Source organism: Sus scrofa, chromosome 5 (assembly GCF_000003025.6).
Source record: "Sus scrofa isolate TJ Tabasco breed Duroc chromosome 5, Sscrofa11.1, whole genome shotgun sequence".
Taxonomy (NCBI): Eukaryota; Metazoa; Chordata; class Mammalia; order Artiodactyla; family Suidae; genus Sus; species Sus scrofa.
Genome location: NC_010447.5, coordinates 29,086,735 through 29,114,388, shown reverse-complemented (window position 1 = coordinate 29,114,388; position 27,654 = coordinate 29,086,735). Strand labels below are relative to the sequence as shown.

At 46.7% G+C, this 27,654-nt stretch overlaps 1 protein-coding gene across 3 annotated transcripts in view; it reads right to left on the bottom strand.

Moving 5' to 3' along the window:
* The window catches only part of RASSF3 (Ras association domain family member 3), a 164,108-nt gene continuing 136,948 nt past the window's right edge, over window positions 495–27,654 (bottom strand). For 2 of the 3 annotated variants that reach the window (XM_021091945.1, XM_021091946.1), the window contains 4 exons: window positions 12,664–12,771; window positions 9,301–9,538; window positions 6,810–6,919; window positions 495–3,272 (listed from right to left, as the gene is read on the bottom strand). In XM_021091945.1, the coding sequence (XP_020947604.1) occupies window positions 3,123–3,272; window positions 6,810–6,919; window positions 9,301–9,538; window positions 12,664–12,771 (606 nt within the window). In that variant the 3' untranslated portion in view covers window positions 495–3,122. Of the gene's footprint in view, window positions 3,273–6,809; window positions 6,920–9,300; window positions 9,539–12,663; window positions 12,772–22,222; window positions 23,700–27,654 lie in introns of those variants that run through there. The other variant, XM_021091944.1, reaches the window with a different exon arrangement.

Genomic DNA, 27,654 nt, shown 5'->3' with positions numbered 1-27,654 from the left:
AGCAGGCTTGGAGGCCTATGAGAAGCAGTCCTGCACCCATACCCATCCGGTGGGTCACATTGACCACAAAATGCAGATACTTGAATGTTGAAAGTGGTCTGTTCTAAGAATGGGAGACCTCAGAGCAGGAGTGGGTGGTGGAGAAAGAGGATTTCTAAGGAAGGGCCAATGTTCTACTTGGGTAGTGGTCACAGGGCAGCCACTTTACAGTAATTCTTTACATGGTTCTCATGCTTTATACCCTTGCAAATGCATGTATATGTCATAATTGTCTCCTGTGGGCAGACACTCACCTATGGTTATTTTCCCCAGAGGATAAGGCAAAGGAAAAATGACATTTGGGAGAAGAACTGTGCCCCACTCAAGCCTAATGAAAGTTGTCAGGTGCCGGCCCATGTTCCTGTGTCCCCAGTTACCTGCACAAGTAGCTCCTCCCACTCCTGTGACTTTCTTTACCTGGTGCATTACCATAAATAAAAACACACAAACATCAATTAACAACTTCAACTTTTAATAATGGAAACAATTTGCCATTCCAGAAACAATTTTAGAGAAGAAAACTCTTCCCCATAAAAATAAACTTAAATTCATCAAAATTATAAATATTATAATTTTTTTACTTCTGTGATTTAAAATGCTCCCCTGCAATACGACCCCTTCATTTAACCTCGTTCCTGTACCATCACATATTGAAGAGAAAACAGTATTACAGCAAAGCTTAATAGTTTAACATCAGAATTTGTACAATGATTTTAAAAAAATCTTTGGCCTCAGTGGCCTTTTACACATTAAAAATGCTGCTGCAGTCGCCAGTGTTTTGGGAAAGACCGTCGGTCTTCAAGAACCATGAACCAACAGGATTGCGACACAGTTTTCCAAATTGCGACTTGTAGTGCACATGACAGTGAGCGAGGTCCCGGATAATGCAGATGAGGATGCCTAATTTAGACAATCTACTTCAAGTAAAAAAAAAAAAAAAAAAAAAAAATTCACAGATACCCATCAACTACTATATTAAGGTTCTAACAGTGTCTGAATCTGAGAAACATAAGGCTTCACAAAATAAGCGCTTACTGGGATGGGTAATTAAAAGACCAGGTGGTTGATAACAGTATCCTCACACCCAAGCCATTCTCTGAATAGTAAAACCAGTACAAAAATCATGAAGGCATTCCCTGAACAATGAAGGTAAAGTGTTAGATGACAATGTCACTAAAACCTCATTAATGCACGAAAAAGAAGTTGCATGCAAAATTAAACAAGAGGTGCCATACATATTTTATAGCTAGTTCTACTTTTTTTTTTCTTTCCAACTTTCCTTAAAAAGCTCAGGAAGATATGATTGTCTCAGTAATGCATGTGGCAAAGCAGAAGCGACACTTACATCTGCCTCCAACAAGAAGGGTGTTCTCTGAAAAGTCAGAAGGGCCACCACAAGGACCAAAGAAATGCAATAAAAAAAAGCCACAGTTCACTGAAGAGGCAAAGAACTGAAGCACCTTGGAATTTCAAAAAGAATCCATTAGGTGTCACCAAAGTGTTAACAATTCCTTGGGAATTTATAAACAAACAATATCTAGACTAAAAACAGACTGTAAGGCCACTCCAGAAGCACAGCACAACTTTCCTGTTGTTTTCAGATTAACTGCTGTGTAAAATGAGGTTATTTCACTTGCTCCGAGGAAGGCTCCTATTGCACACGCACTCTTTGGTTTGCAGGAACATGCACTTGTGTGAAAACACCTCCATAAAGAACCCCCTCCTGTGTGGTCAAGTGGGGGGGCTGGTGGACGCTACCCTCCTCCTTACAGTCAGGTGGTCACCCTTTGGAACTGAGGATCTGACAGTCCTGGGTCTTTAACCCACACCACTGTTCCGCTCTGTGTAAGATGAGGCTTCAACTTGTAAAACAAAGGGAGAAGGGAAAGAAGTGAGTACAGGGAAGGAGGGAGGAGCGAGGGGAAAAAAAAAAAGGGAAGCCGAGGCAGAGGAGGGAGGGATTGTCACCAAAGTGTGCCGGGAGCTCTTCACCGGATCGACCTCCCGGCTGCTAATAACTGGGGGGCGGGGGGGGGGGGGGTGGTGGCAAAAAGCCGCCTCCTTCCCAAACTCCTTTTCCACTTTGAAAAGGACCTGGGAGGAAAGCTGTGACGTCACAGGAGTCATCGCAGATGCTCAGGGCCCACGGCCCCACGGCCCAGAGAAGCGGCACCCATCGGACCGCGCACCCCGAGAAGAGAAGGCCGAATGGGGGCTGGCAGCTGAGAGGGCAGCTCTGTCCCGTGTGAATATCCACGCTGGGTTCCCTGCTCCGCTGCAGTCAGCCCCTCCTTCCGGTCTAGCTCCTACTTTCTTTGGTTCTGTTCCCACATTTGACTCGCCAGGAAATCAAGCCATAGACAGTGGGTTTAAGGTCTCTAAACTGAACGTCTCAAAACGGAAAGCGTTTAACTCATCGACAAGCAAATTCACCTCCTCCTCTACCCTCCACTCCTGGCCCAAACCACCGTCCCTCAGGGCTCCCCGCCTCCACCCACCCTCTTCCAAACTTACTCTTCACTTTCTTGGTCAGACTCCTCCAGAATCCTTCACCAACTCCTCAGAGGTCCTAGCTTCCTGTGCCCTTCAATTCCCACAGATTGTTTTCTCTGACATTTAAAACACCAAAACCCCCTAAACCAACAGGTAGTTTCAACATAGGATAAGTATTCCAACCGATTCCTTGCTAAGCTTCCACCGAAGCACCGGCACAACCTTCAGCTTCACATCCTCATCACATCCTAAGGACAACGAGCTAAAAGAAGAAGAAAAACAAAAACACCACCCAAGAGTCCATGCTTCAAAGCCCCCCAAAATGCTCCAGATGAGACTACAGGTTCACAGCTTGCCGAGAGGTAAGACCGCGGTGCCGAAACGGAACAAGCGTGCAGGATCCCTCCCGGAGGGCGCCGAAGTGCTGCGTGACCAGCGTGGGGAACTAGGCCTAGAAATTTCGTTCAGGGGAAAGGCCCGAGCATCATGGGGCAGGAAAACCGCCCTCCGACAAGAGAGACACCAGCTGCTGGGTTTGCACGCAGGTCCCACGCCGTCCCCGAGCCCGAGGGGCAGGGAGCCCCCACGCGTTACCCGGGCTTCCACGCCTCGCCGAGGGCTTCTTCCAGCTTGTGTCTGTAGGCTGCGTAGCGCTCCTTCAGGTTCTGCAGCTGCTCATCTTCTTCCTTGTCCAAGATCCGCAAGAAATTCTGTAGCTCTGGCAGGCTGAAGGCTTCCCACTGTGAGAGGACACAAAAACCGAAAAATGCCAGGTGGTCAATTCAGCGTCAAGACTTAGGAATGCGGACCACGAGCCCAGGGAGGTGACCAGAGTTCTCCGAAGTCCTGGTTGGCAGGAGGAGCCTCCCCACTAGCCCTGCCTTCCTCTCCCCAGGTGCAGCCCTAAAAAAAAAAAAAATCTGGCGTTGTCACTGCACTGCTCTGGTCACAGCTGTGGTACAGGCTTGATCCCTGGCCCAGGGCACAACCAAAAATAAAGCACTTGGTCCTGCTTTGAGATGGAAAGGCATTTACAGGCAAGAAGCAATGTTCAGTTTGGACTTAACACAAGGAGAGTCACACACCCCTCCAGCAAGCATCTATTGAAGAAATCCTAGAACAAAAGGCAGCAGAGCAGTCCAAGCTGGAAGCCGAGGGGCTGAAAGTCCAGGCTCTGAAGGATCCAGGCCTCTCCATCCCTTGAGCAGATCTCTAGATGAGTAGTAAATCTCGCTCTAAGGCTGTTGTTCTTGGGGAGCAGGGGCTGTCTTTTTTTTTTTTTTTTTTTTTTTTGGTCTTTTTGCCTTCTTCTAAGGCCGCTCCCATGGCACATGGAGGTTCCCAGGCTAGGGGTCGAGTCGGAGCTGCAGCCGCCAGCCTACATCAGAGCCACAGCAATGTGGGATCCGAGCCACGTCTGTGACCTACACCGCAGCTCATGGCAACACCAGATCCTTAACCCACTGAGCAAGGCCAAGGATGGAACCCAAAACCTCATGGTTCCTAGTCAGATTCGTTAACCACTGAACCACGATGGGAACTCCAAGCAGGGGCTGTCTTTAAATGCAGGTGACATTCCAGTCACCTCGCACATTTGACCAGAGCTTCAGAAAGTCATCTTGATTTTTATTTTTGTTTCTTTTTTAGGGCCCCACCTGCAGCATATGGAAGTTCCCAGGCTAAGGGTTGAATCAGTGCTGCAGCTGCCAGCCTACAGCACAGCCACAGCCACACCAGATCCTTAACCTAATGAGCAAGGCCAGGGGTGGAACTGTATCCTCACGGACACTATGTCGGGTTCTTAACCTGCTGAGCCGCAATGGGAATTCAGGAAAGTCATTTTTATTTTGAGTTCTTTCCCATATGCAACATGAAGAAATCACATCTTTTGAGTTTTTTTAATAACAAAATCATCATTTAAAGAAACAGTGGCATGGACTACTTTTACTCATCATTGTGGAGCCAGCAACTACGTCTTTATATTGCCCTTCTTGCCCCAAATTAGAAGTTACAGGGGACATTCTTCATTTACTTGTACACAAAATAAGAATCGCAAAACTGAGAAAACATGATTTGCTTTTTGCTTAGTATCACTCTTGTCTACACCGCAGTGGTTGTGAACCATGTGGGCTTTCTCTCTGGCTCTTGGGTCTCTGAATTGTTTTCCTAACTGTGCCTGGTATCAGGCACAAAAGATTTTACTACTCTTTTTTTAGTTTATTTTACAATGAAAGCAGTATAATGTCAAGGAGGTACCTGGCATCACCTGAGAGGTGTTTTTCCAAACGACACATCCTCCCCTTCCCAAAGCAGGCCCTGGGTCCTGGGCTGAGAATCAGTGTCTCAGCCAGGAGCAATTTCTGATGAGAGAGTCCCAGGGGTGGGAAGGGAGAAGAGGAGATAGCCAAATACAAGGGCAGAGAGAGGAGACAGAGGAAAACTCCCAAATGGGCCAACGACAGAAGGCTCTTGGAGATGAATTTTGAGCTACTTATTAAAGGAAATGAAAAACATGAAGCAGGAAAGCAAAACCGTCTACATTAGAATATGCTATTAGGGAGTTCCTGTTGCGGCTCAGTGGTAATGAACTTGACTAGTATCCAGGAGGACATGGGTTCAATCCCTGGCCTCGCTCAGTGGGTTAAGAATCCAGCATTGCCGTGAACTGTGGGGTAGGTTGCAGATGCAGCTCGGATCCTGCGTTGTTGTGGCTGTGGTGTAGGCCAGCAGCAACAGCTCTGGTTAGATCCCTAGCCTCGGAATCTCCATATGACGCAGGTAGGGCCCTAGAAAAGGCAAAAAGATCAAAAAAAAAAAAAAAAAAAAAAAAAGGCCCAAATCACTGTCTTCCTAAAACTCCTTAAGTTCCGATTTACCCTGACATAGAAACATATCCTTTACCAAACAAGTTTACATAAAGTTCTAATTTGCAACTCAAAACCACCCTTTCAAGTCTTTAGTCCCCCTTTACAGATTTTAAAGCTGAGGACTGAAAAAATTAGAAGACTTACCCAAGGTCATGCTCCTAATCTAAACAAGAACAACAGTAAGGGAGTTCCTGCTGTAGCAGGGTGGTTAAGAATCAGATTAAAGGGGAGTTCCCGTTGTGGCTCAGCGGTTAACAAATCCCACTAGCATCCATGAGGACTCAGGTTCAATCCCTGACCTCGCTCGGTGGGTTAAGGATCCGGCGTTGCCGTGAGCTGTGGTGTAAGTTGCAGACTCGGCTCAGATCCCGAGTTGCTGTGGCTGTGGTGTAGGTCAGCAGCTGTAGCTCCGATTGGACCCCTAGCCTGGGAACTCTATGTGCCATGGGTGCCACCCTACAAAGACAAAAAAAAAAAAAAAAAGAATCAGACTGCAGTGGTTTGGGTCACTGCAGAGGCACCGATTCAATCCCTGACCCAGTGCAGAGGGTTCAAGGATCCGGAGATGCTGCAGCTGTGGCATAGGCTGCAGCTGTGGCTCGGATTCTACCCCTGGCCGAGGAACTTCCATATGCCAGGGGTGCGGCCAATGTGGGGAAAAAAAAGAAGAACCATAGGAAGTAGAGTCTTGGTTCCCTAACTTTTAACCTAGAAACTGTTCTCACTGCATCACAGAATGTTCTATGTGCACCATTCATGCCATTTCCTATTTCAGACAAGAGGCTGAGACACAGAGCTTGAGAGATTTACTTGACTGACCCTTGATCTAGAAGGACGATCTAGAGTGCTTTTTTCCTTGAACTGAGCTGACCTAAATCCAATCCTCCCTGGAGAGAAAATGGCAAATGATGCACATATAAACATAATTCCTTAATCGTTTGGGCCAAAAGGAAAGAGAGATTCTAGCAAGATAAATGTCTTTTGTGGTAAAAAGACTGCATTTCCCTTTAGAGCAAAGGGCCTGGGGACTCTGATTAGCAGCCAACAGGGAGAGTGTTGATTTTCAAAGCACATCTGGCTTAGAGTAATTTAGAGGTAGAAGGGGTGAAATGACTCTCTGGGAGGAGATCAAGTAAAAAAACATGCATTTCCTCCCACCTCTGAAAATTACAGACCAATACAGTAAGTGCTATTTATAAAAGAATTATATTGTAGGCTAACTGGGGGTTCATTTCTGACAATTCAAAAACACAGGAAGCCACCATCTCTCTCCAGAACCACGTCTCCTCCCTGACAGGCAGACACACAGACACATCCCCTCTCCCCTCCTTCTCCTCTGCAATGGTCCCCAGATCTGAGCGATGAAACAGGGCCGGGTTGTCTGCAGAGTTTGAAGCAAGAATCACTTACCTCTCCAATTTCATGTTCACGAAGAACAAAACTAAGTGTGTCCGTCCTGGGCCCTGCGACCAAACGCAGGTAGAGTGGATGTTCCCGGTCTGAGAGCTTGCAGGCGTAGACTGGTGAGGAAGCAAGCCACACGTCATCAACAGAGCATGACATCACAGCACCCGACCTCACAGCACCCCTCGCCACCACCCCCACCCCCAGATCCGGGCAACAGTCCACGGGACCCCGGCCCAGGCACAATCCTCCTCATTCTGCCACCAATAAGCTGCCCACAGTGGCATGCATTCTATACTATTTCCATTCTATCCATTCAATATCAACTATTTATTGATTAAAAAGGAAATGAGTCTCGAGAATGAATTTAAATGAGTACTGCTCCCCAAGTGGGTTTATAATTAACTCTGCTCCTCCTAGGAGATAAACTTTTTACAAAAGGCTCTGTAACCCCATTAAAAATAAAAATATACCATCCCAGGGAGTTGTCTGGTGGTCTAATGGATTTGATGCTTTTACCACTGCAGCTTGGGTTCAATCCCTAGCCTAGGAACTGAAATTCCACTTCTAGCTGCTGCACGCGCAGCCAAAAAAAACAAACAAAAACCATCCCAAGAACATGAAAGCAGAGCTCTAGAAGCAAGTCTTTCTACAAATTAACTCAAAATGAGCAGCCACAAACAAACAAAGTGGCCTGAATGCAAGTTCTAGTGGCTTTAAGCCCAGCTCTATGTCTCATGCCACACACACACACACACACACACACACACACACACACACAGTGTCACTGGCATTGCTTTTACACGAAGGAAAGCTTTGCCACATGGGTACTATATCAGCAGGATGCTATTACTGTCAGATTATGCAACTAAAGTCCAGGTGGGCAGGCAGAGAATGTGGCAAGACAAAAATGCCACCTGAACTGATCTATATTATCTCAACACTTCTGGATACAACTGCATCACAGGCACTGAATTCCCCACTGATGTACACTGCTGCCGAGCCTGTGGCTGCTGGACAACAGAAAACTTGGCCTATTTGTGTCTGCAGTCTGCAGAGCCAGCCCACAGAATGTGTTGAAGAAACATGCTGATACTCAGCAACTACCTGGGTTTCATCCCCAGGCAGCCAAAAGACATTTCACACGATGCCAAGGTGAGTGTATTTTCTGCTACAGCTGCTCAAGGCTCTACCCAGAAAAACTAGGGTCAGCTCAAATGCTCAAACATACACCATTTTCAAATTAGTACTCAGTGAATCACTAAATCACTGTCATCCACCCTGGCTATCAATTTCTGCTCAATGATGACCTGATCTGGAATCTCTTATTTGGCTTCATGCAGCCTTTTAATATTCTCTTTATTGTGGGTATGAAGTTCAGACAAGCAGACCTCAGATCAAAATGTAACTCACCCACTGCATGTGCTCCTGGGGGACCAGGGTACCGAGGTCCCCAAGGTAACAGCTAGAGAGGTGGGCTAAGGGGAAAGGAGAGCCGGGGGCTGTGCCATTCACGTGGGTCTGAGAGGTGCACTAATACACGTGTGCCTCCTCATCCTCAGGTCTCAGAAATGCAAGTCTACCAAACCCTCCACACTGAATGAGTATGCTATTGAAAACTCAAGAACAGAGGCTTTCTGTTCTGTCTGAAACAGCATTAAAATAAAAGCAGTCAAAAAGAGAAAAAAAATGCTGGGAGTTCCGTCACGGCTCAGCAGAAATGAACCCAGCCAGCATTCATGAGGATGCGGGTTCGATCTCTGGCATCACTCAGTGGGTTAAGGATCCAACGTTGCCCTGAGCTGTAGTGTAGGTCTCAGATGCAGCTCAGATCTTATGTTGCTGTGGCTGAGGTGTAGGCCAGGGGCTATAGCTCCAATTTGACTCCCAGCCTAGGAACTTCCATATGCCCTGGGTGTGGCCCTTTAAAAAAAAAAAAAAAAAAAAAAAAAAAGGCTCTCCCCCTGTGGATATAACAAAATCCTCCATAAATGCCCATCACATATGGATACTTCTGAGTTTCTCAGACCCACAACTGTCCAACTCCAAAACACAAACAGGAGTTCCTGTCGTGGCTCAGAGGTTAACAAATCTGACTAGTACCCATGAGGTTGCAGGTTCAATCCCTGGCCTTGCTCAGTGGGTTAAAAATCCAGCATTGCTGTGAGCTGTGGTGTAGGCCACAGATGCGGCTTGGATCCTGCACTGCTGTGGCTGTGGCACAGGCTGGCAGCTACAGCTCCCATTAGCCCCCTGGGAACCTCCATATGCCATGGGTATGGCCTTAAAAAACAAAAAGCCAAAAAAAAAAAAAACCAAAAAAACACAGCCAGCCAGAGAGCATTCACTCATGCTGTGATCACCATTTATTCCAGAATCTGTCTCTGGGCCCTGACATAACCGAAACAGACACACCCATTAGCCTTCCTTTCACTGATGAGGCTGAAAGATGTAAATAAAAGCCGGGACCATTTTCACTCGAAGCCCAGCTGTGTACCTTGGTCTTCCCTGTGACACCGCTTATAAAGTGCAAACTTGGTAGGGCTCTCGGTCACAAGGAACTTTTTGAGCAGGGCCTCGATCACCTCCCCGACAGTGTTGGTGCTGCTGATGTGAAGCGTGTTCATGTAGCCGTTGCTGCTGGGAGCGAGTTTTCCAGGGTTCGGAGAAGACTGGGAAGGCTTGCAGAGTTCCATCTGCACTTTGATGAAGCCAGTGTAAATCCCATTTGAATTCTGAAGCAGGAAGAGAAACACACACTTGGGCATCTTAGGGAAGGAGCACATCGAAACCACACAAAAAAGGAATGTGAAACACTCTTTCTCTTGTTCTCGCCTTTTACAGCTCTGTGGCGGGGCCTCACTAACTGGGGGCCCTCAGGGAAGGACTTTGCGGGGGGTAACAGGCTCCGGCAAAGCACTTCCAGAGGCAAGGCCTGCAGGGCAGATGGGGCGACCCAAGTCTGCACTTAGCCTCTGCAGCTACACGGGAAAGTCCAGAGCCCACAGGGGAGGTTACGATCCCCTGGCGCCAACGCTGGCCAAACCAGGGGGCTTATTAAAAGCTTGGGGATAGGTCGAGGCTCCGTGCTCAAAGGAAACATGTCCAACAGATGGTCAGCTAGTACACAAAAAAGGAAAGTCACAATTAGGACTTGGAAATACTCAAGTAACAAGGAGCAGGCAATAGGCAAACAAGCTATTTTCATTCCTAGTGGCCATTATATGCACCAGAGATGAACAGTTTTGCTTAAGCTTTTTTTTTTTACATAGCATATAGCCTGTGTAGCAGGGGACACACAATGCATTGCAGGCACCTCACACACCAATATTTTTAAAACAAATTCAAGCTACAATGTGAATGATGGACAGTATAACATAAGCCTTTGTCTTCCCCCCCCCCCCCCCCCCCCCAAACCCATAGCATATGGAAGTTCCCACGCTAGGGGTCGAATTGGAGCTGCAGCCACCAGTCTACGCCAGAGCCGCAGCAACGTGGGACCCAAGCCTCGTCTGCCACCTACACCTCAGCTCTCGGCAACACTGGATCCCCAACCCACTGATCAACGTCAGGGCTCGAACCCACATCTCATGGATAGTAGTCGGGTTTGTTACTGCTGAACCACAACAGCAACTCCCAAGCATTTGTCTTTACTGATTTAACAGGTTATTGATATCTCCTTCTATATATACATATATATTTATATAATTTTTTTGGCCATACCTGTGGCATGTGGAAGTTCCTGGGCCAGTGATAGAACCCGAGCCACAACGGTGACAGAGAACTCCTATATAAATGTTTTTAACACCTTTACTGCAGTATAACTTTTTATGTAAAAAACTGCATATATTTAGTATGTGCAGGAGTTTCCTTGTGGCACAGTGGGTTAAGGAACTGGCATTTCACTGCAGCGGCTTGGGTCATGGCTGTGATGCAGGTTCCATCCCTGGCCCAGGAACTTCCATATGTCAACAGGAGCAGCGCCCCCTCCCCTCAAAAAAAAATAAAAATAAAAAAAGATTTTGACTTACTGAGTTTATTAGCTCTTGTCTTTTTTTTTTTTTTTTTTTTTGTCTTTTTGCCTTTTGTCTTTTTGTTGTTGTTGTTGTTGCTGCTATTTCTTGCGCCGCTCCCGCGGCATATGGAGGTTCCCAGGCTAGGGGTTGAATCGGAGCTGTAGCCACCGGCCTACGCCAGAGCCACAGCAACGCGGGATCCGAGCCGCGTCTGCAACCTACACCACAGCTCACGGCAACGCCGGATCGCCAACCCACTGAGCAAGGGCAGGGACCGAACCCGCAACCTCATGGTTCCTAGTCGGATTCGTTAACCACTGCGCCACGACGGGAACTCCTAGCTCTTGTCTTAATTGGTAGTAGAATTATTTCTTAGTTGCTAAAAATAGCTATACTGATTTTGTCCTCACCTTTTCTTTTTACTTGTAGTATGCTTAGGAAAAAAAAATATTATAGTATTTTATTTAAACAGATCTTCGAGTGTTATACACAGAACATGAGAAACCTCCTTTATGGTCCATTCTTTTTCTTCCTTTCCACAAGATCGATTTTTGTCTTTTTTTAGGGCACACTCTTGGCATATGGAGGGTCCCAGGCTAGGAGTCTAATCGGAACTGTAGCCGCCGGCCAACACCACAGCCACAGCAACGTGCGACCTGCACCACAGCTCAGGGCAACGCCGGATTCCTAACCCACTGAGCGAGGCCAGGGATGTCCTTATGGATGCCAGTCTGGTTTGCTAACCACTGAGCCACGATGGGAACTCCAACACAGAATCAATTTATAATACTCATTCAGTCGTTCATTCTTGTGGAAAGTATTATACAACACTTCACATTTTTAATCTTTGAAAACCATTGAAACCTGAACCTGTTTTAATCTCCAAGGGGAAGGTGGGGAGGATGTGGAATTTTTCTGCTGTGATGAAAACATGTCTGAAAAGGAAGTATGACCGCTGGAATAAGGAGGAATAATCTTGAGATCATCTTCCCATCTCCCCTTTTTGGCGGAGTCCCACCGGGGAGGGATCCTTTATCACAGGGGTTTATATTTAAAAGCGCCTCTCCAAGGGTCACAGCATTCCGTAGGGTCTGTTCTCACCAGGTCACCCTGTCCTTGACTGAACTCTGTCAGTTCACAGTCGAGAGACGGCCAGGCAGAGGTCCAAGGCCCTGGATGCTGTCACCAAGGGCGGGCAGTGCCTCAAGGAAAGTCAGCCAGTGGCTGTTCGAGGCCAGACCAGGTAGAGGGACAAAAGCATCTGGCTTTGTCACCAAGCCTGTGCTTCTGCCTCCTACACTCTCACTCCCCTCACCCCCAGCTTCAAACAGCAACTGCACAAAGCTGCCGCCGCCGGAGCCTGAAACAACAACGTGACATAACTTCATCTTACACCGACAGTCAACTGAGAGAAATCTGAGCTCATTATATCCCAATCCACGGGCACAAAACCATTTTCCTGACATTCCCGAATTTATTTACACAAGATAAAGCGTTATCTAAGGCCTTATGAGAATCTGAGTTACCGCCCATCTGTTCAACAGGCAAGGTTTACCCTCAATGCTAACAATCCTCAGGGTTCTTAATATCTTTAAAATAAAATTTTAAGACATGTTGACTGATTTTAAGAGAAAGCTATGACAAAATACACTTTTCATGTTAAAGATGGAGAACTATCCCACTTGCCAGTCCTGTGGACGTGACCATTAAACTTCTGCAAGTGTGATTCAGAGATTTCAAAACAGATGTGTAGTAGCAACAACTTATATTTGTCTTTGATGTGAGTCAATCTAAACAGTATTATTGTTATTATTATTATTATTATTATCATCAGAGGCGCTTACCAAGGTCATCTTCAACTTGTCTGTGACTGCTAAATTATACTTATGCACTTTCTCTTTGATTTCCTCTTTGCTGAGGTAACTGTGGGTTTCCTTCTCTTTTTCCACATCCTAGAAGAAAAATAATTCATGTCACACATGAGCAAACACATTTAAAAAAAGGCAGACAAGCCAGGATTCCTTTTACATTCCACATAAGAACCACCATGGAGCACTTTACCTACACACACACACACACACACACACACACACACACACACACACACACACACACACACACATGTTCCCCTTTCACTTTCAAATGTTCCAGGTTCATCCACCAAGTATGGTTCTCATTCCTTTGGGCTACATTCTTTCCAAAAGATAGATAAAAACTACTTTGCCATTGACTAAAAGCAATGCTTCATTAAATATTATCTTGCAAAATTGTCTTCTGCAAAAAACATCCTTTCCTAAGAGCACCTGCCGGATTCCCTACTTCTATTGTCAACAATAAAGGCACATACCAAAGGCTTCTCTTCAACAAATCCTTCTAGCTTTATGATCTTTATTGTTTTACAATCTTTATCAGCAAAAAGTATGGTAGATAATAAGCATCATACTGGCACTCATCACTGACTTGTCAAATTCTACACAACTACCAGGAAGTAATTTAATCTCCCAAACAAATCCTGTCAAGATACAAGGAGCCAGACTTCCGGCACCCTCCCACGCTCCAGCCCGACCCCTCCGGTCTCACCCCACCCTTGCCTCCCCACACTCTGGAGCGGAGGATTTCATTTAAATCCTCTCGGTACTGTGGAAAAAACTCACTGTTTTTGTCTAGAGAGCTCAACCAGCGCAGGACACTGCATAATGGCCAATACATCCTCACAGATGACCGCGCTTCAGAGCACAGTGGCCCCATGAAACCAGGTACACCAGGCGGCGGACTTAGACCGCGTCTACGTCTCCCGGCAACCTGACCAAGTGGAGCGTGTTTACCCCGGCTTCCACGTGAGATCAAGTTCTAACGCCTTCTAATAATAGAAGTTCTCCTGTAGCACAGCAAGTTAAGGACACAGCACTGTCACTGCAGCGGCTTGGGTAACTGCTATGGGCCGGGTTCGATGTCCAGCCCCAAGAACGTTCGCATGCCAGGGTGCACGCAGCAAACAAACAAACAAAAACCCTGCGTATAGAAGCTTAGCTGCTGGAGTTCCTGTCGTGGCTCAGAGGTTAACGAATCCGACTGGGAACCGTGAGGTTGCGGGTTCCATCCCTGGCCTTGCTCAGTAGGTTAAGGATCTGGAGTTGCTGTGAGCTGTGGTGTCAGTTGCAGATGCGGCTTGGATCCCGAGTCGCCGAGGCTCTGGTGTAGGCCGGCAGCTACAGCTCTGATATTCGACCCCTAGCCTGGGAACCTCCATATGCCGTGGGAGCGGCCCAATAAATGGCAAAAAGACAAAAAAAAAAAAAGAAAGAAAGAAACTGCTTTGTGGAAGTGCTGGAACTTTTCTGAAAAACCCGATCCCAAAGCCCAGCAACCCTCAACCCCCAATAACTCCAAGTACTTCCTCACAGTATCCTCCTTTATCCTCAGCAATTAGCATCCCCATGTTACAGACGGGAACACCAAGACTTACAGAGGTCAAGTGGCTTGTCTGGGGACAACCCAAACGGTAAGAGAATGAGCTCCATTTTAATCCATGTCTTCTATGTCATTTCCACTAAATCAAACAGGACCCTACCACTCCCAGGTGGCTGTTTGAATTCATAAAGAAAGGCTGCATGGTCAGATTCAAACCTGAGAAGCAGCTCCATCCAGAAAGATGAAGGGTCCTAAGAATCTTCAAGACAGAGAGGAAGAAGAGTAAAATTGGATGATTTACACCCCCAAACAAAACCTTTACCAAGGTACCTCTTTTCCAGCCAGATCCATCACCCCATCCTCACCGCTGGAGATCATCCAAGCAGCCATTTGTTCTCACCTGTGCACGTGAGCTGGGGTTAGGGATGCACCTGGACGGGCCAGGACAGAACTTGTAGGAACACTTTAAGGCTATAATATGGCTCTCAATCCACTCAAGTCTCAAGTTCCTTGATCACAGACACGAGAAGGGTGTGCCAACCACAAGTCATCTCAGTAACCTTTCGACTCCAGCTCTGTCCTAGTGGGTCTGCAAGGTCCATGGCGGGAGCTATTGGGAAGCTTTCAGCTCTGTCTAGTGGGTCTGCACGCTCAGTGCTGGGAGGGACTGGGAACAGCAGCACAGGATAGTGTGCTCACCGCCCAGCTTTGGGAGCAAGTCTCAAAGGCCCTTGGGAGCATTCTCTCTGCCAGAGGGCCACCTCAAAGCAACCTTATTTTGGTGTCAATGGTTAGTGGGGAAAACAAAGGCGTAGATTAAAATAACTTTTCGGAAGCTTCAATGGATATTTCCAAGGAAATTTAAAACGCATCACATCTCTCTGCTTACCCTGCCCTTTCCAATCCACAGTTAGCCAGCTGTAGGCTGGAGCTAAAGTAGAAAATGAAACAGTCGTTTCAATATGCTTTTTTTTTTTTTTTACTATGAACTGTCCAAAACTCTAAAGCAAATCCTAAAAAGTATATACTAAGAAGGGGAAGAGATAAAGTAGGAATTTGGGATTAACCGATACACACTATTACATATAAAACAGGTAAACAACAAGGACCTACTGTATAGCACAGGGAACTATATTCAACATCTTGTAATAACCTATGATGGAAAAGAACTTGAAAAAGGATATACATATATATAACTGAATCATTTTGCTGTACGCCTGAAACAAAACATTATACATCAATAATCCTTCAATTAAAAAAAAACAAATAATTATAAAATGGAACAAATATTGTTTTTAAGACACACAAAAGAGTATATAATAAGAGACTTTCAGAGTTCCTGCTGTGGCACAGTGGGTTAAAGATCCGGCTTGCCTCTGCGGTGTTGCAGTTCAATCCCCACCTGGTTAAGGATCGGTGTCCCTGCAGAGGCAGCTCACGTTCGATCCTCAGCCCAGGAACTTCCATATGCTGTGGGTGTGACCAAAAAAGCAAAAAAAAAAAAAAAGAGAGAGTGAGTTTCCATTTCATGGGTGTGGGATGTGACATTAACAGGGCAAAGGATGCTGGGAAAGTGTCCACTCCAGCCAGACCTAGTCCAAGGTCTATGGCCAACTAATTCCATGTCCTGGGCTACGAACCCAGTAGTAAATATTCAAAGCAAAACAAAACAAAACAAACAAACAAACCCGGAGTCTGCTCCCTCATTTCCTATCCAATAAAGACAGTGGAGTGGAGGTGTCCAAGGTGCTTCCTGACTTTCTGTTGGCAAAGATTAGCTTTCACTGGTGTAACCAATGGGATCCGACGATTCCACTCAAGGAATAGAGGAAACCAATAACTCACCAATACAAACACACAAAGGTGAACTGCACAAATATTGGAGCATACACGTGCCCTGGGGGCTTACCCCTTTAGAAAGAAGAGACAAGCCTAAGAATGAGAAGAAAAAAAGGTGAGGGGAGTGATTAAGAGCCAAGGGCAAGGTGCTCAGGTCATTTTGGTGAGTTCTCAGTCACAGGTTTTGCTGATGCTACTGGACTTAGCATCCACCCTGAGCCCCCCTCATGTCAGCATTCCCAGAAGCTTAAGGAGAAAGTCAGTCTAGGAAGAGGAACTTGCCCTGGGTCAACCACGTGCAGAAAACTGAGACCTGCTTGTGTTACAACTCCACCTTCTCAGAGATGAAAAACCCCAGAAACTGTAGGAAGCAGTAACAGAAGAGAGCTGGACCCAAAGATCTCCAACACCCCTCCCAAAGCTAAAATCTTATTATTAAAAGATCAACTGGGAGCTCCCATTGTGGCGCAGTGGAAACAAACCCGACTAGGAACCATGAGGTGTGGGTTTGATCCCCAGACTTGCTCAGTGGGTTAAAGGATCTAGCATTTTGGGGAGCTGTGGTATAGGTCGCAGACGCAGCACGGATCTGGCATTGCTGTGGCTGTGGTGTAGGCCTGTGGCTGTAGCTCCAATTAGACCTCTAACCTGGGAACCTCCATATGCCGCAGGTGCGGCCCTTTAAAAAAAAAAAAAAAAAGCTTTCGAATTAAAAAAAAAAAAAGGATCAATTGGAAGGAAAATCCCAAATGAGTAGCTAAAACCTAAAGGGTTTCCCAATATATTTTTTTAATTGAAGTATAAGTGACTTACAACATTGTATTAGTTCCAGGTATATAACATAGTGATTCAATATTTTTATACCATTATATTTTTAAATTGAGATATAACTAACATATGACAACTGTATTTGTTTCAGGTGTACACCATACTGCTTACACACATATGCCTGCACACACACATACACAATCACCACAGTAGATTTAGTTAATACCCATCATCACACCATTTTGTTTTGTTTTTTTTTTCCTCTTACGATGAGAACTTTAAAATCTACACTCTTGGAGTTCCTGTAGTGGCTCAGAGGTAACGAAACTGATTGACATCCATGAGGAAGTGGGTTTGATCCCTGGCCTCCCTCAGTGGGTTAAGGGTCTGGCATTGCCATGAACTGTGGTGTAGGTCACAGACGCGGCTCTGATCTCGTGGTGTCGCTATGGCCGTGGTGTAGGCCGGTGGCTGCAGCTCTGATTTAACCCGGAGCCTGGGAACTTCCATGTGTCATGGATGTGGCCCTAAAAAGACCAAAACAACAACAACAACAAAACTACATTCTTGGGAGCCCCCTGGAGGTCTGGTGGTTAGGATTCAGCACTTTCACTGCTGCAGCCCATGTTCAATTCCTGTCCAGCAATTCAGACCCTACTTTAAGTAGCTGCCACCTCAGACCTACTATTATGTGACCTTGTATTTTTAAGTCAACTGAGGTAGCAATTATACACCAAGGCCATAGACAAGGCCTATTCCTTCAGCAAGTACCTGCCGAGCAGAAGCTGAAGGCTGGGTTTTGCCCCAGCGTGGGGCCGCCAGTTACCACCTCCGCCCTCCCGGTGCTTCCTGCCCAGCACAGGAGGAGTTTGAGTGAGGAAGGCCAAAGGAAAAAGCCTGCAAGATGATAACTAATCAAGGTTCCTCCCTTGGAAGGAGTCTGGCAGCAGAAGAAAAGGCACAGGAGTCACAAGTTCAGGCCTCAGGGTGGAGAACACCTGTTTCTTTCCGCATCAGAAGTGGAGAAAGTCTCCTGATGTGGAAAATGTCCAAGTTACTTATCCCTTTAAAGGGGACCCCCCTCTCCTCTCACACAGGAAAGAACTCTCCTGCCTCTCCTCCCAACACAGTGACTTCGGGGATAGGGCTGTCTCAGCAGGAGCAGGAGGAGAACAGGGAACCCGGGGCGGGGAAGCTGGGGAGCAGGCACAGTGAGTACCAAGGTGACAACCAGAGAGGGCTAAACGCACCCCCGTGTGGTGGGCGTGGAACAGATACAGGTAAGCAAACATTCACAGTTAACTGCACAGCAAGGAGAGGGAACGGCTTGAGAGCAGGAGGCTGTGAACGCAAGGGTTATTGCCCCTGGTAGCTGGGGAGGGTAGGAGGCCACGCCTGAGAGGGTCTGTTTGGGGAGTTTCGGGTCACCTTCTTTAGAAGCCACTTTGCTCTGCAGTTCCCCCAGCCCTCGGGTTTCTCAGAGGGAGAGTTCTTCCAGGCAAAATTATAAGCTTGGACACCTCCCTGGTGTTTACATCTCACACGCCCTGCGGGCTGCTCTCAGGTTTTGCCTCAGTTCCTGGGTGGGGTCACACTGCTGTTTTTACACCCAGTGACTTTCAGGAGACGCGCCCTCCCTCGCAGACACACAGGAATCCCAGGCAGCACAGCCCAGACTATGTGAAAGGAGCATCCAGGGGACAGTCCAGGGGTATACAGACCCCTACAGACCTGGGTGGAGGGCCTGGACACTGTACTCCATGCTAGCTTTTCTGTAATTCTGCGTGTTATTCAAATTAGTTTTTTCTTCCAGTTTTACTGACATGTAGTTGACAGCACTGTATAAAGCACAGTATTAAAAAATAAATAAAAATTTTAAAAAAGAGTTCCCGTTGCAGCACAGTGGAAACAAATCCAACCAGGAACCATGAGGTTGCAGGTTCGATCCCTGGCCTCGCTCAGCAGGTTAAGGATCAGGTGTTGCCATGAGCTGTGGTGTAGGTCACAGAGGTGGTTCAGATCTGGCGTTTTGCTGTGGCGTCAGCCGGCAGCTACAGCTCCAAGATTTGACTCCTAGCCTGGGAACCTCCATATGCCATGGATGTGGCCTGAAAGAGACAAAAAGATCAAAAAAAATTTTTTATAAATACAAAAAAAGGGAAAATCCAGCAAACTAGGCTTAGAAAAGGCCATCTGTAAATAATATAAATTTGACTTGTCCAACTTTGCTAACTATGTTAAACTGCGTATTTTTAAATTCTGAATTAAAACGTAAAATATCTAAAAATAAAAAATGCCATGTTAGAAATATAAGAATAAACAAACAAATAGAAAGCATCTGAGAATAACATGGGGGGGTGACTATGGCTCCTGCTGTTTGAGCCTAGTGGGGGCATGTGGTCTGCAGCTTAGGCGTACTTAGGTCTAAATCACAGCTCTACCCCATTCTAGCTGTGTGACCAGAGGCAAAGATATCTAATCGGAGTCTCGGTTTCCTTCTCTTTAAAATGTGCAAAACCATATAAACTTCATAGAATGTAATGAAAATATAATACAACCCATTACTCAACAACTATTGTTCTCCTACTGTTACCCGCCTCTGTCCCAGGCACTTAAAGCCAGGAGAGATCACTGTGGTCCCTGCCTTCCTGCCTTTTCTTGGCTGGTAGCCTAGTCAAGTTTGTCTCACTCCCTGCCCCACTCCTGCGCATGTGTGGTGGTGTTCTGTTTTGTCTGCATCACAGACCTCTTTAAGAGATAAAACTACAGATCCTTTTTTTAAATGCAAAGAGCACAGATTTCCTGATGGAGCTGAAGACAATATATGCCCCTGTCCAGGTGACAGGAACACAACAGTCACTCAGTCAGGAGTGTCACCACCTCCCCACTGGTGGTCCTACTGCTCTGACAAGAAGCAGTGCCGACCCCTGGCCAGTTTGGGAGGTGCCTTCCCAAAGTGAGGCTCAATTCCAAACTCATGAATTCCTCCTTTTTATCTGCTTTCCAGTTGTAGAAACAGGCAGTCACCAACCGATAACCCATACAGACTGGGTATTCAGTGCAATACAGATGGACAAGTGCCAGCCTTGCATTGGGTACGGAATAAATCATCAAGCACCCTTTATCCTAAGACCGCACTTTCCTGGAGTGGTTGGCCCTGCTGCAAATGGAATTCAGGGATAGCTTGAGTGGAATGGAGTCTAGGTAATGACTCCTCACCTCCTCCTTCCAGGCTCTGTTCCAACAGAGACATCAAAGTATCGTGGGCCTAAACAAAAGAGAAAAATCATCTCTGGAGAAAGATCTTTTTCCTACAACCAGGGAGGGACCTACAAGCCAATCAATGCAGGTTTGCACAGAAGCACCATATGAAGTGGTGATTTTCACGAGTTGGTGAGCAAGCCGTTTGGGAGGCTCAAAAGAAACTTTCGAGAAGTCAGGTTAGATGCTCCTGAACTGGATTTTAAAGTGTGATTAGCAGGAAAACACTGTCCTAAGAGTCTTTTAGGTGTGCAAAGTGGAAGCCCTGTGATGAATACAGGAAGGGCTGTCACACACAAAGTCCCAAGAGGGTCTTTTTTAGGCTACAACATGTCTTGCTCAACTCTGATGAATATGTTCGCAAAGAACTCTGGGAGACAGCTTCGTGTTTACAGTGAGTGTCAGCCAGACATCATTCCTCACGTGCAGTACCACAACCAGGCAGAGGTGCTGAGGGTCCCAGAAAGTTTTCCCAAAGCAGGACTAGCACCACCCAACAATGTTATCAACAAGGATGGAAATTTTCTGTATCTGCAATGTCCAAAAAAAGAGTAGCCATCAGCCACACATGGCATCGGAGCATTTAAAATGAGGGACTGGGTTTTAAACTTTATTTAATCTCAAATAATTGAAGTGTGTAGAACCACATGCGGCTTAGGGGACTCTCCTAGACGGTGTGAAGCTGGACTGCGATGTGCACGGGGTCAATGAACAAAAAGAAAGCAAAGGAAAATACATTAAAGTAAAAAGACAGCTGTTCTGGAGCAAGGACAGAACTAGAACACGTTTCTGGGGTGTTGGGTGCTGCTGTTCTTGACCTTAGAAGCACAGTATATGCTGGGGTTTCCTTGTAGTGTAGTGGGTTAAGGATCCAGGGTTGTCAATGCAGCGGCTCCGATTGAGGCTGTGGCATGGGTTCGCTTCCTGCCCTGGGAACTTCCCCATGCCACTGGTGCGGCCAAAAAAAAAGCAGCACAGCGTGTTGCCGCATTCTCATGGCACCAGGGTACTGTGTCGGCCAGGTGCCATATCTAGAGACTCAAGCTTATCTTGGTGTCTGGCCATGGCACACTGATTCATTCTGGCCACTCTAGGTTATTTCCCCTGCCACATGGAAGGACTTTTTTTTTTTTTTTTTTTTTTAAACAGCAGGATATAGAGCTAGGGCTCTATTTCCATTTATATGAGGATTCAGGGATCCATTTGCCCAAATTTACCTTGTAGACAACTCTTCTACACAGCCATCTAGGACTTTTGCTACTAGTGTTTCCAATGGCAAAGAAAAAGGAAGGGAAGGATGTAGCAGCCCCCTCACCCTCCTTAGTTTAAGAGATGCATCAGTGTTATCTCAGGGAAGAAAAAGTACATGGACAAACGGAGGGCAGCTAAGAGGGCAAGGGCAATGCACACAGCACTGCCAACTAGCAGGGCGCCCTGTGGACAGAAAGGGTCATCCCCCTTCTCCTCTGCTTCCCCCCCCCCCACTAATTCCTGATACATTTTAGAATGCTAAAGGCTCTGAGAAGTCCTGCAGGTAAGAAACCCTCATAGGCACAAAACAAATAAACAAGAGAACAGACCTTTTATGATGTTTTAAGTGTGACATTCCTTAATTATGAGCAAATGGGTACACGATACAGGAACAGATAATGATACAGGAACAGATACTCCTTTTATCAATTATTTACTTAGCAAGTAGATTCCGCATTCAATAGAGAATATTCACACACCCAAACCACATCTGTTGAACTCTCAATTTTAAACAACCCCTCTGTCCCCAAGGCTACTTGTTAAATAACAAAGAGAATGACAGAAGTCTAGCTGGGTATTTTAGAGGACTTCTTAAAAAAAAAAAAATGGACTGCAAAAACAGAACCAGGCAGCAGCCTTATAAGGATGCAATACTGTACTAGTCTTCTTTTACACACACTAGGGAAAGAGAGAGACAGATCAAAGCATGCCATCTAGTGCCTTTAAATTCTTCCAGCCTTACCCCTACCACTGCACCACCCTACCCCTTGGCTTGCTTATCTCATCTCCCCACCATGCCTCTCACCTGGAGGCCCTCCTATTGGAGGCCACCCCACCCAGGAAGCCCTCCTAACCACAACAGCCCTCACTCACCTCTATCTCCGGCACCCCTGTGCTACCCCAGCAATTCAGATTTCGCATCACGACACCTTCTGCCGTTTGTTGCTTCCTGTGTTTACTCTTGCCTCCCAACGACCCACATGTTCTTAAATCTTTCACTCCTGGAGGTGGAACGAGCTGGATGCTGGGCATCAAGAAAGGGGCTTCGCTCCTTTTCAACTGGTTCTGCCTGGGGCCAGGGAACACAGCTCCAAGACTGCATTTAAAACTCATCCTCTTTTGTCCATCTTACCAGCGTGCATCAAGATTTTTTCACTTGCTTCTCAAAACTGAATGCATCTGCACGGACACACAAAAGGCCTTTATGATACCAGATACAAAGTTTGATACGCTTCTGTCATCTATCTGCACCATCAAAGAAGAGAGTCCTTCAAAGCCTGCCCTCGAATACCTTCTGCACACCCGGGGCAGGGAGAGCAGATCCGGGCCCGGCATGTTAATAAGATTAATTGCTGTCGTGATACCCATTAAAAGCGTTTCATCTGGGCCTTCCATGACCTCACTTCTTAAACCCCCTGGTTACCAGTCTTCCATACCCTATATGGTTGTACTTTTAAAACCGGGTAGCGTGCCAATCGTCAAACAGCCATTCGTTTGTTTGGAGCCAGAAAACAAACTTGGAGGTGGACCAGTCTCCCCAGCACGCCCCAGCTGGAGGTCCCAACCTCAAGGGTACCAGATTACACTCGGACTTAGAAATCCCAGTTTGTCATGTTTTCAAAGGGAGTCAATTAAGATGCTATTCGTTTCTGAAAGGTGATACATTTCACCACTGGCTTTGCTTTCTCTAAATTCTAGGCAACAAAGAAAGAAAAGATTAGGAGAGACTTCAGAGCCAAGCACATCTACATCCCGCTAATCAGCTTTGATAATAAGAGAAAGAATGTGGCCTCAGGTGAGCGGGCACCCCTGCCTGGACCCAGCCCTCTCAGGTCTTGGTCAGAATGGATTCTAGGGTTTCCAAAGGAAGGCGCAGCCTCAAGGTTCAGGGTCCCTGATTACTGGGAGAGCGCTGGATGATGGTCCCTTTCAGCAGTAAGTTTCCTGAGATTCTGTACCATCTACAACACGCCCCTGATCAAGTACTTACAGAGCCCACTGGGCAGCAGGAAAATTAACTGGAAAAATAAATATAGGAGATGGCTGAGAAGCCAGGAGGAAAGTGAGACTGACACGACAATGGTGAGGGGTGGACACAATGCCTGCCCTAAATTCTAGATTAAAACAGTCACCGCTCAAAGCTCCTGCTGTGGTGCAGCGGGATCAGCAGCATCTTGGGAGCGCTGGAATGAGGGTTCAATCCCCAGGCCGGCACTGTGGGTTAAAGATCCAGTGGTGCCGCAGCAGAGGCTTAGGTTGCGAATGCGGCTCATATCTGATCCCTGGCCCAGAAGCTCCATATGCAGAAGGGTGACCAAAAAATGGAAGGAAGGAAGGAAAGACAGAAAGAAAGAAAGACAGACAGAAAGAAAGACAGACAGACAGAAAGAAAGAAAGACAGACAGACAGACAGAAAGAAAGACAGAAAGACAGAAGAGAAAAGAAAAGAAAAAAAAAAAAAAAGAAACAGTCACTGCTCAAGGCTCTCTGGGTCAGCCAGCAGCCATCCTTTCCATGGGTGGCTAATTGCCACAGTCCCCTAATTCAGGTTAGCAGGGGATATTAGAGGCTCTTACAAAGGTCAGAGTTAAGAGGTCAGATCTGGTGACCACCATATCCTTGATGAAACCTTTGAACCCTGGCAAGAAGGGAAGGTTCCGGAGAAAGGAAACCAGCAGGCTCATTTGGCGGGGAGCCAGACGGGAAGCAGGAAGAAACACTGTGGCAACCAGGGAGGAGGCAGGTGGAGCCCATCTGGGGAACTCAGCAGGAATCTGAAAACGAAGGGCAGAGACTTGCAAACAAACAGAGGCGTCACCTTGCCAGCTGAAACCTAATGTGAACAGAGGACAGAGTCTCAAGCAAAAAAGAAATGTCTGTAGACCAGCACTCCAAGGAAAACTATCAGAAGCAAGTTTATCCACAAGGTACCTGCTGTCTTCTTCCCTGCCAATTACAGTACAAAGTCTAAGTTGTCAACACGGAATAAAAGGAGATTTAAGAGCAACTTAGGAGTTCCCGTCGTGGCGCAATGGCTAACGAATCTGACTAGGAACCATGAGGTTGCAGGTTCAATCTCTGGCCTTGCTCAGTGGGTTAAGGATCTGGCGTTGCCATGAGCTGTGGTGTAGGTTGCAGACGCGGCTTGGATCCCGCGTTGCTGTGGCTCTGGCGTAGGCCAGTGGCTGCAGCTCCGATTAGACCTCTAGCCTGGGAACCTCCATATGCCATATGTGAGTGGCCCTAAAAAAGGCAAAAAGACAAAAAAAAAAAAAAAAAAAAGAGCAACTTAGATTCTCTTGTTTCCAGGTGAAAGAATTTAAAAATGGAGATGACAACAACATGTTCAGGTTGACAGTCCAGGGAGACAGTCACATTCAGCTCCTTCAAGGCCTGGGTCTGTACATCTTCCATCCCTACTCAGTGCAGCCTTACCAATGCACTCGTCCATATCACGCTTGTTAGAGCTCACTCTCATACCAACTAAGGTGCAGAGGTGGCATCACAGCAGGAAGGAGAGAATCAGAAGTCCTTCCAAGCCACATGTCCAGACCACAATTATTATTATCATTATTATTATTATTTTTTTTTTTTGCAGCCATACTTCCAGCATTATGGAAGTTTCCAGGCTAGCGGTTGAATCAGAGCTATAGCAGCTAGCCTATGCCACAGCCATAGCCACACCAGATCCCAGCCACGTCTGTGACCTGTGCCACAGCTTGCAGCCATGCCAGATCCTTAACCCACTGAGAGAGGGCAAGGATCGAACCCCCTTCCACATGGACACTATGTTGAGTTCTTCACCTGCCAAGCCACAGTGGGAACTCCATGAATGTTTTCTTTTAATAGACAAACTTGAAAGTGTGAAAGGACACATGAGGGGTTAAGGCATTTCATTTCACTCTTGCTCCCATTAATTTAACCCACTACAGCATCCTGAATTCTCTTCCCTGTGGCACTTCCCTGCACTCAAGACGGCTATTCTGATTAAGCCGGCTCGCAGCCCTTAAGGCATAAGCATACAAGGATTCCTCCTTCTGCATCCATGTATTGAAGAAAAAGAAAATATCCCCCCACTGCCCTCCCACCATAGGAGGACAAAGATCTGTGCAAAAAATGGGCATATAAGGAACAATTTACAGATTCAGCTCCACCGCAGCAGCCTCAGGTACTGTTTTTACCTGAGGAATCACCTTCCTCCTTCCTAGCAAGGAGGTGAAAGTACTCTGGAGTCACTAAAAGAGAAGTTAGAGCAATTCATACAAAAATCAGGTGGATTAAAGTGCCTTCACAAGCCTCCCATAAGGAATTTCTAAATATGCTCTTTTCTGGGAGTTCCCATCATGGCACAGCGAAAATGAATCCAACTAGGAACCATGAGGTTGTGGGTTCGATCCCTGGCCTCGTTCAGTGGGTTAAGGATCCGGCATTGCCGTGAGCTGTGATGTAGGTCACAGACTCGGCTCAGATCCTGCGTTGCTGTGGCTGTGGTGTAGGCTGGCAGCTACAGCTCCAATTCGACCCCTAGCCTGGGAACCTCCAGATACCGCAGGAGCAGCCCTAGAAAGACAAAAAAAAAAAAAAAACAAAACAAAACAAACAAAAAAAAAAAAACCCACAAAACTCTTTTCTTCAGAAACCCCTCCTTGCCTCCTGCTGAGCTGTGGATGGAGTGAAAGTCATCAGAAGAATGTCAGAGTTAGAGGCTTGGGGTGAGTCAGGGGACACCCAGAGCCAGACCCCTTGCCAGAAGAGTATCCAGGGCCCACCCCTCTCACCTCACTGCCCCAGCCAGGGGGCTCAATCCCAGCCCAGACAGAGGTTCTGCCTTGGCGGGCAGGCAGTGCCCTGAGCACTTGAACTCCACACCGAGAAGTAGAAAAAGTCTTCTCAATACAGCTGCTCCATTCTGCTTCCCCTTCCTTTCTGGTTTGTCTTCCCAAACCGGAAGGGCATGATTAGCCAACAGAAATCTGTGGAAAGGGCTGAGCACCAGGAGGGTGGTGGCAGCTACATCACCCAGGTCCCAGACACTGAGCCACACCCTTCACAACCTGATTCAGCAACATTGTAACTAGTGTTTGGGAATCCCTCTTGTCCCTATTTTGCAAATAGGAAAAAGGAGGCTTAAAGAATTCCTGGGCCCGAGGACATTCAGCTGGTCCGTGCAGGGGCCAAGGACGAGTCACAGCAGGTCCCTACAACTCAAAGCCAGTTCAGCCAAGAAGACAGAAGAGGAGGGCGAGGGCAGTGAAAGCACAGAGGGACCCCGACCCCGAGGCTTGTGCATCACTGGCTTCTGGAGGCTGAGGTGTCTGATACACAGTATCTGACCTGAATCTTAGAGGGTGAGGCACTAACACAACTAGTAGTTTACTAGGGAACTGGTATTCTGGCCAGGACCACAGAGAACTAGTTTAACAATTACAAACTGGAAGTTCCCATCGTGGCGCATCGGAAACAAATCCGACTAGGAACCATGAGGTTATAAATTCAATCCCTGGCCTCGCTCAGTGGGTTAAGCATCTGGTGTGGCTGTGAGCTGTGGTGTAGGTCACAGACGAGGCTTGGATCCCTTGTTGCTGTGGCTCTGGCCGTAGGCTGGCGGCTACAGCTCCGATGACACCCCTAGCCTGGGAACCTCCATATGCCTCAGGTGTGGCCCTAAAATGACAAAAGACCAAATAAATAAATAAATATTTTTTAAAAATTACAAGCTATCTGTCCAGCATTAAGGAAATGACTGGATACTTTCTTACCATAAAAGGGACCATACAGGAGCTGCTAACATGAAGCCAAAATTGAGTTTTTAGTGGGGGGGGGGAATATATACATCAGAGGAGAAACTGTACATGCAGTGTAACAAACTATGTGCCTGAAGACCAAAAGAAAATATTCTAAAACGTTGAGAGTGTTTGTGCCTGATTGGCAAGAATGGAGGCTTCCCCACCTCCCCCTCTTTTTGAACAAAACTTTAACAAATTTTTCAAAAACTTCCCTGTATAACTGTTCATTGGGGCGGGGGCAGGAATCTAGTGAGGAGAAAAAAAAAAAAAAAAGACTTTCATGTACAAAAAAAAAAATTTAAATTGAAAAACAACCTTGGAAACAAAAGTAAACACAGAGCAGTTCAGCACTCTGCCAGAATAACTGAACACGCTTTGATGTGCCGACTGCCCTCAACCCCAGAGAAACAACTCTGACCCTGAGAACAGAGGCGCCAATGTGGTAAAGCTAATGCTGGCAGCCAGATGCACTTACAGAGGTCAACATATGGAAGCTGCTGGAGAGAGCACACCAGAGCT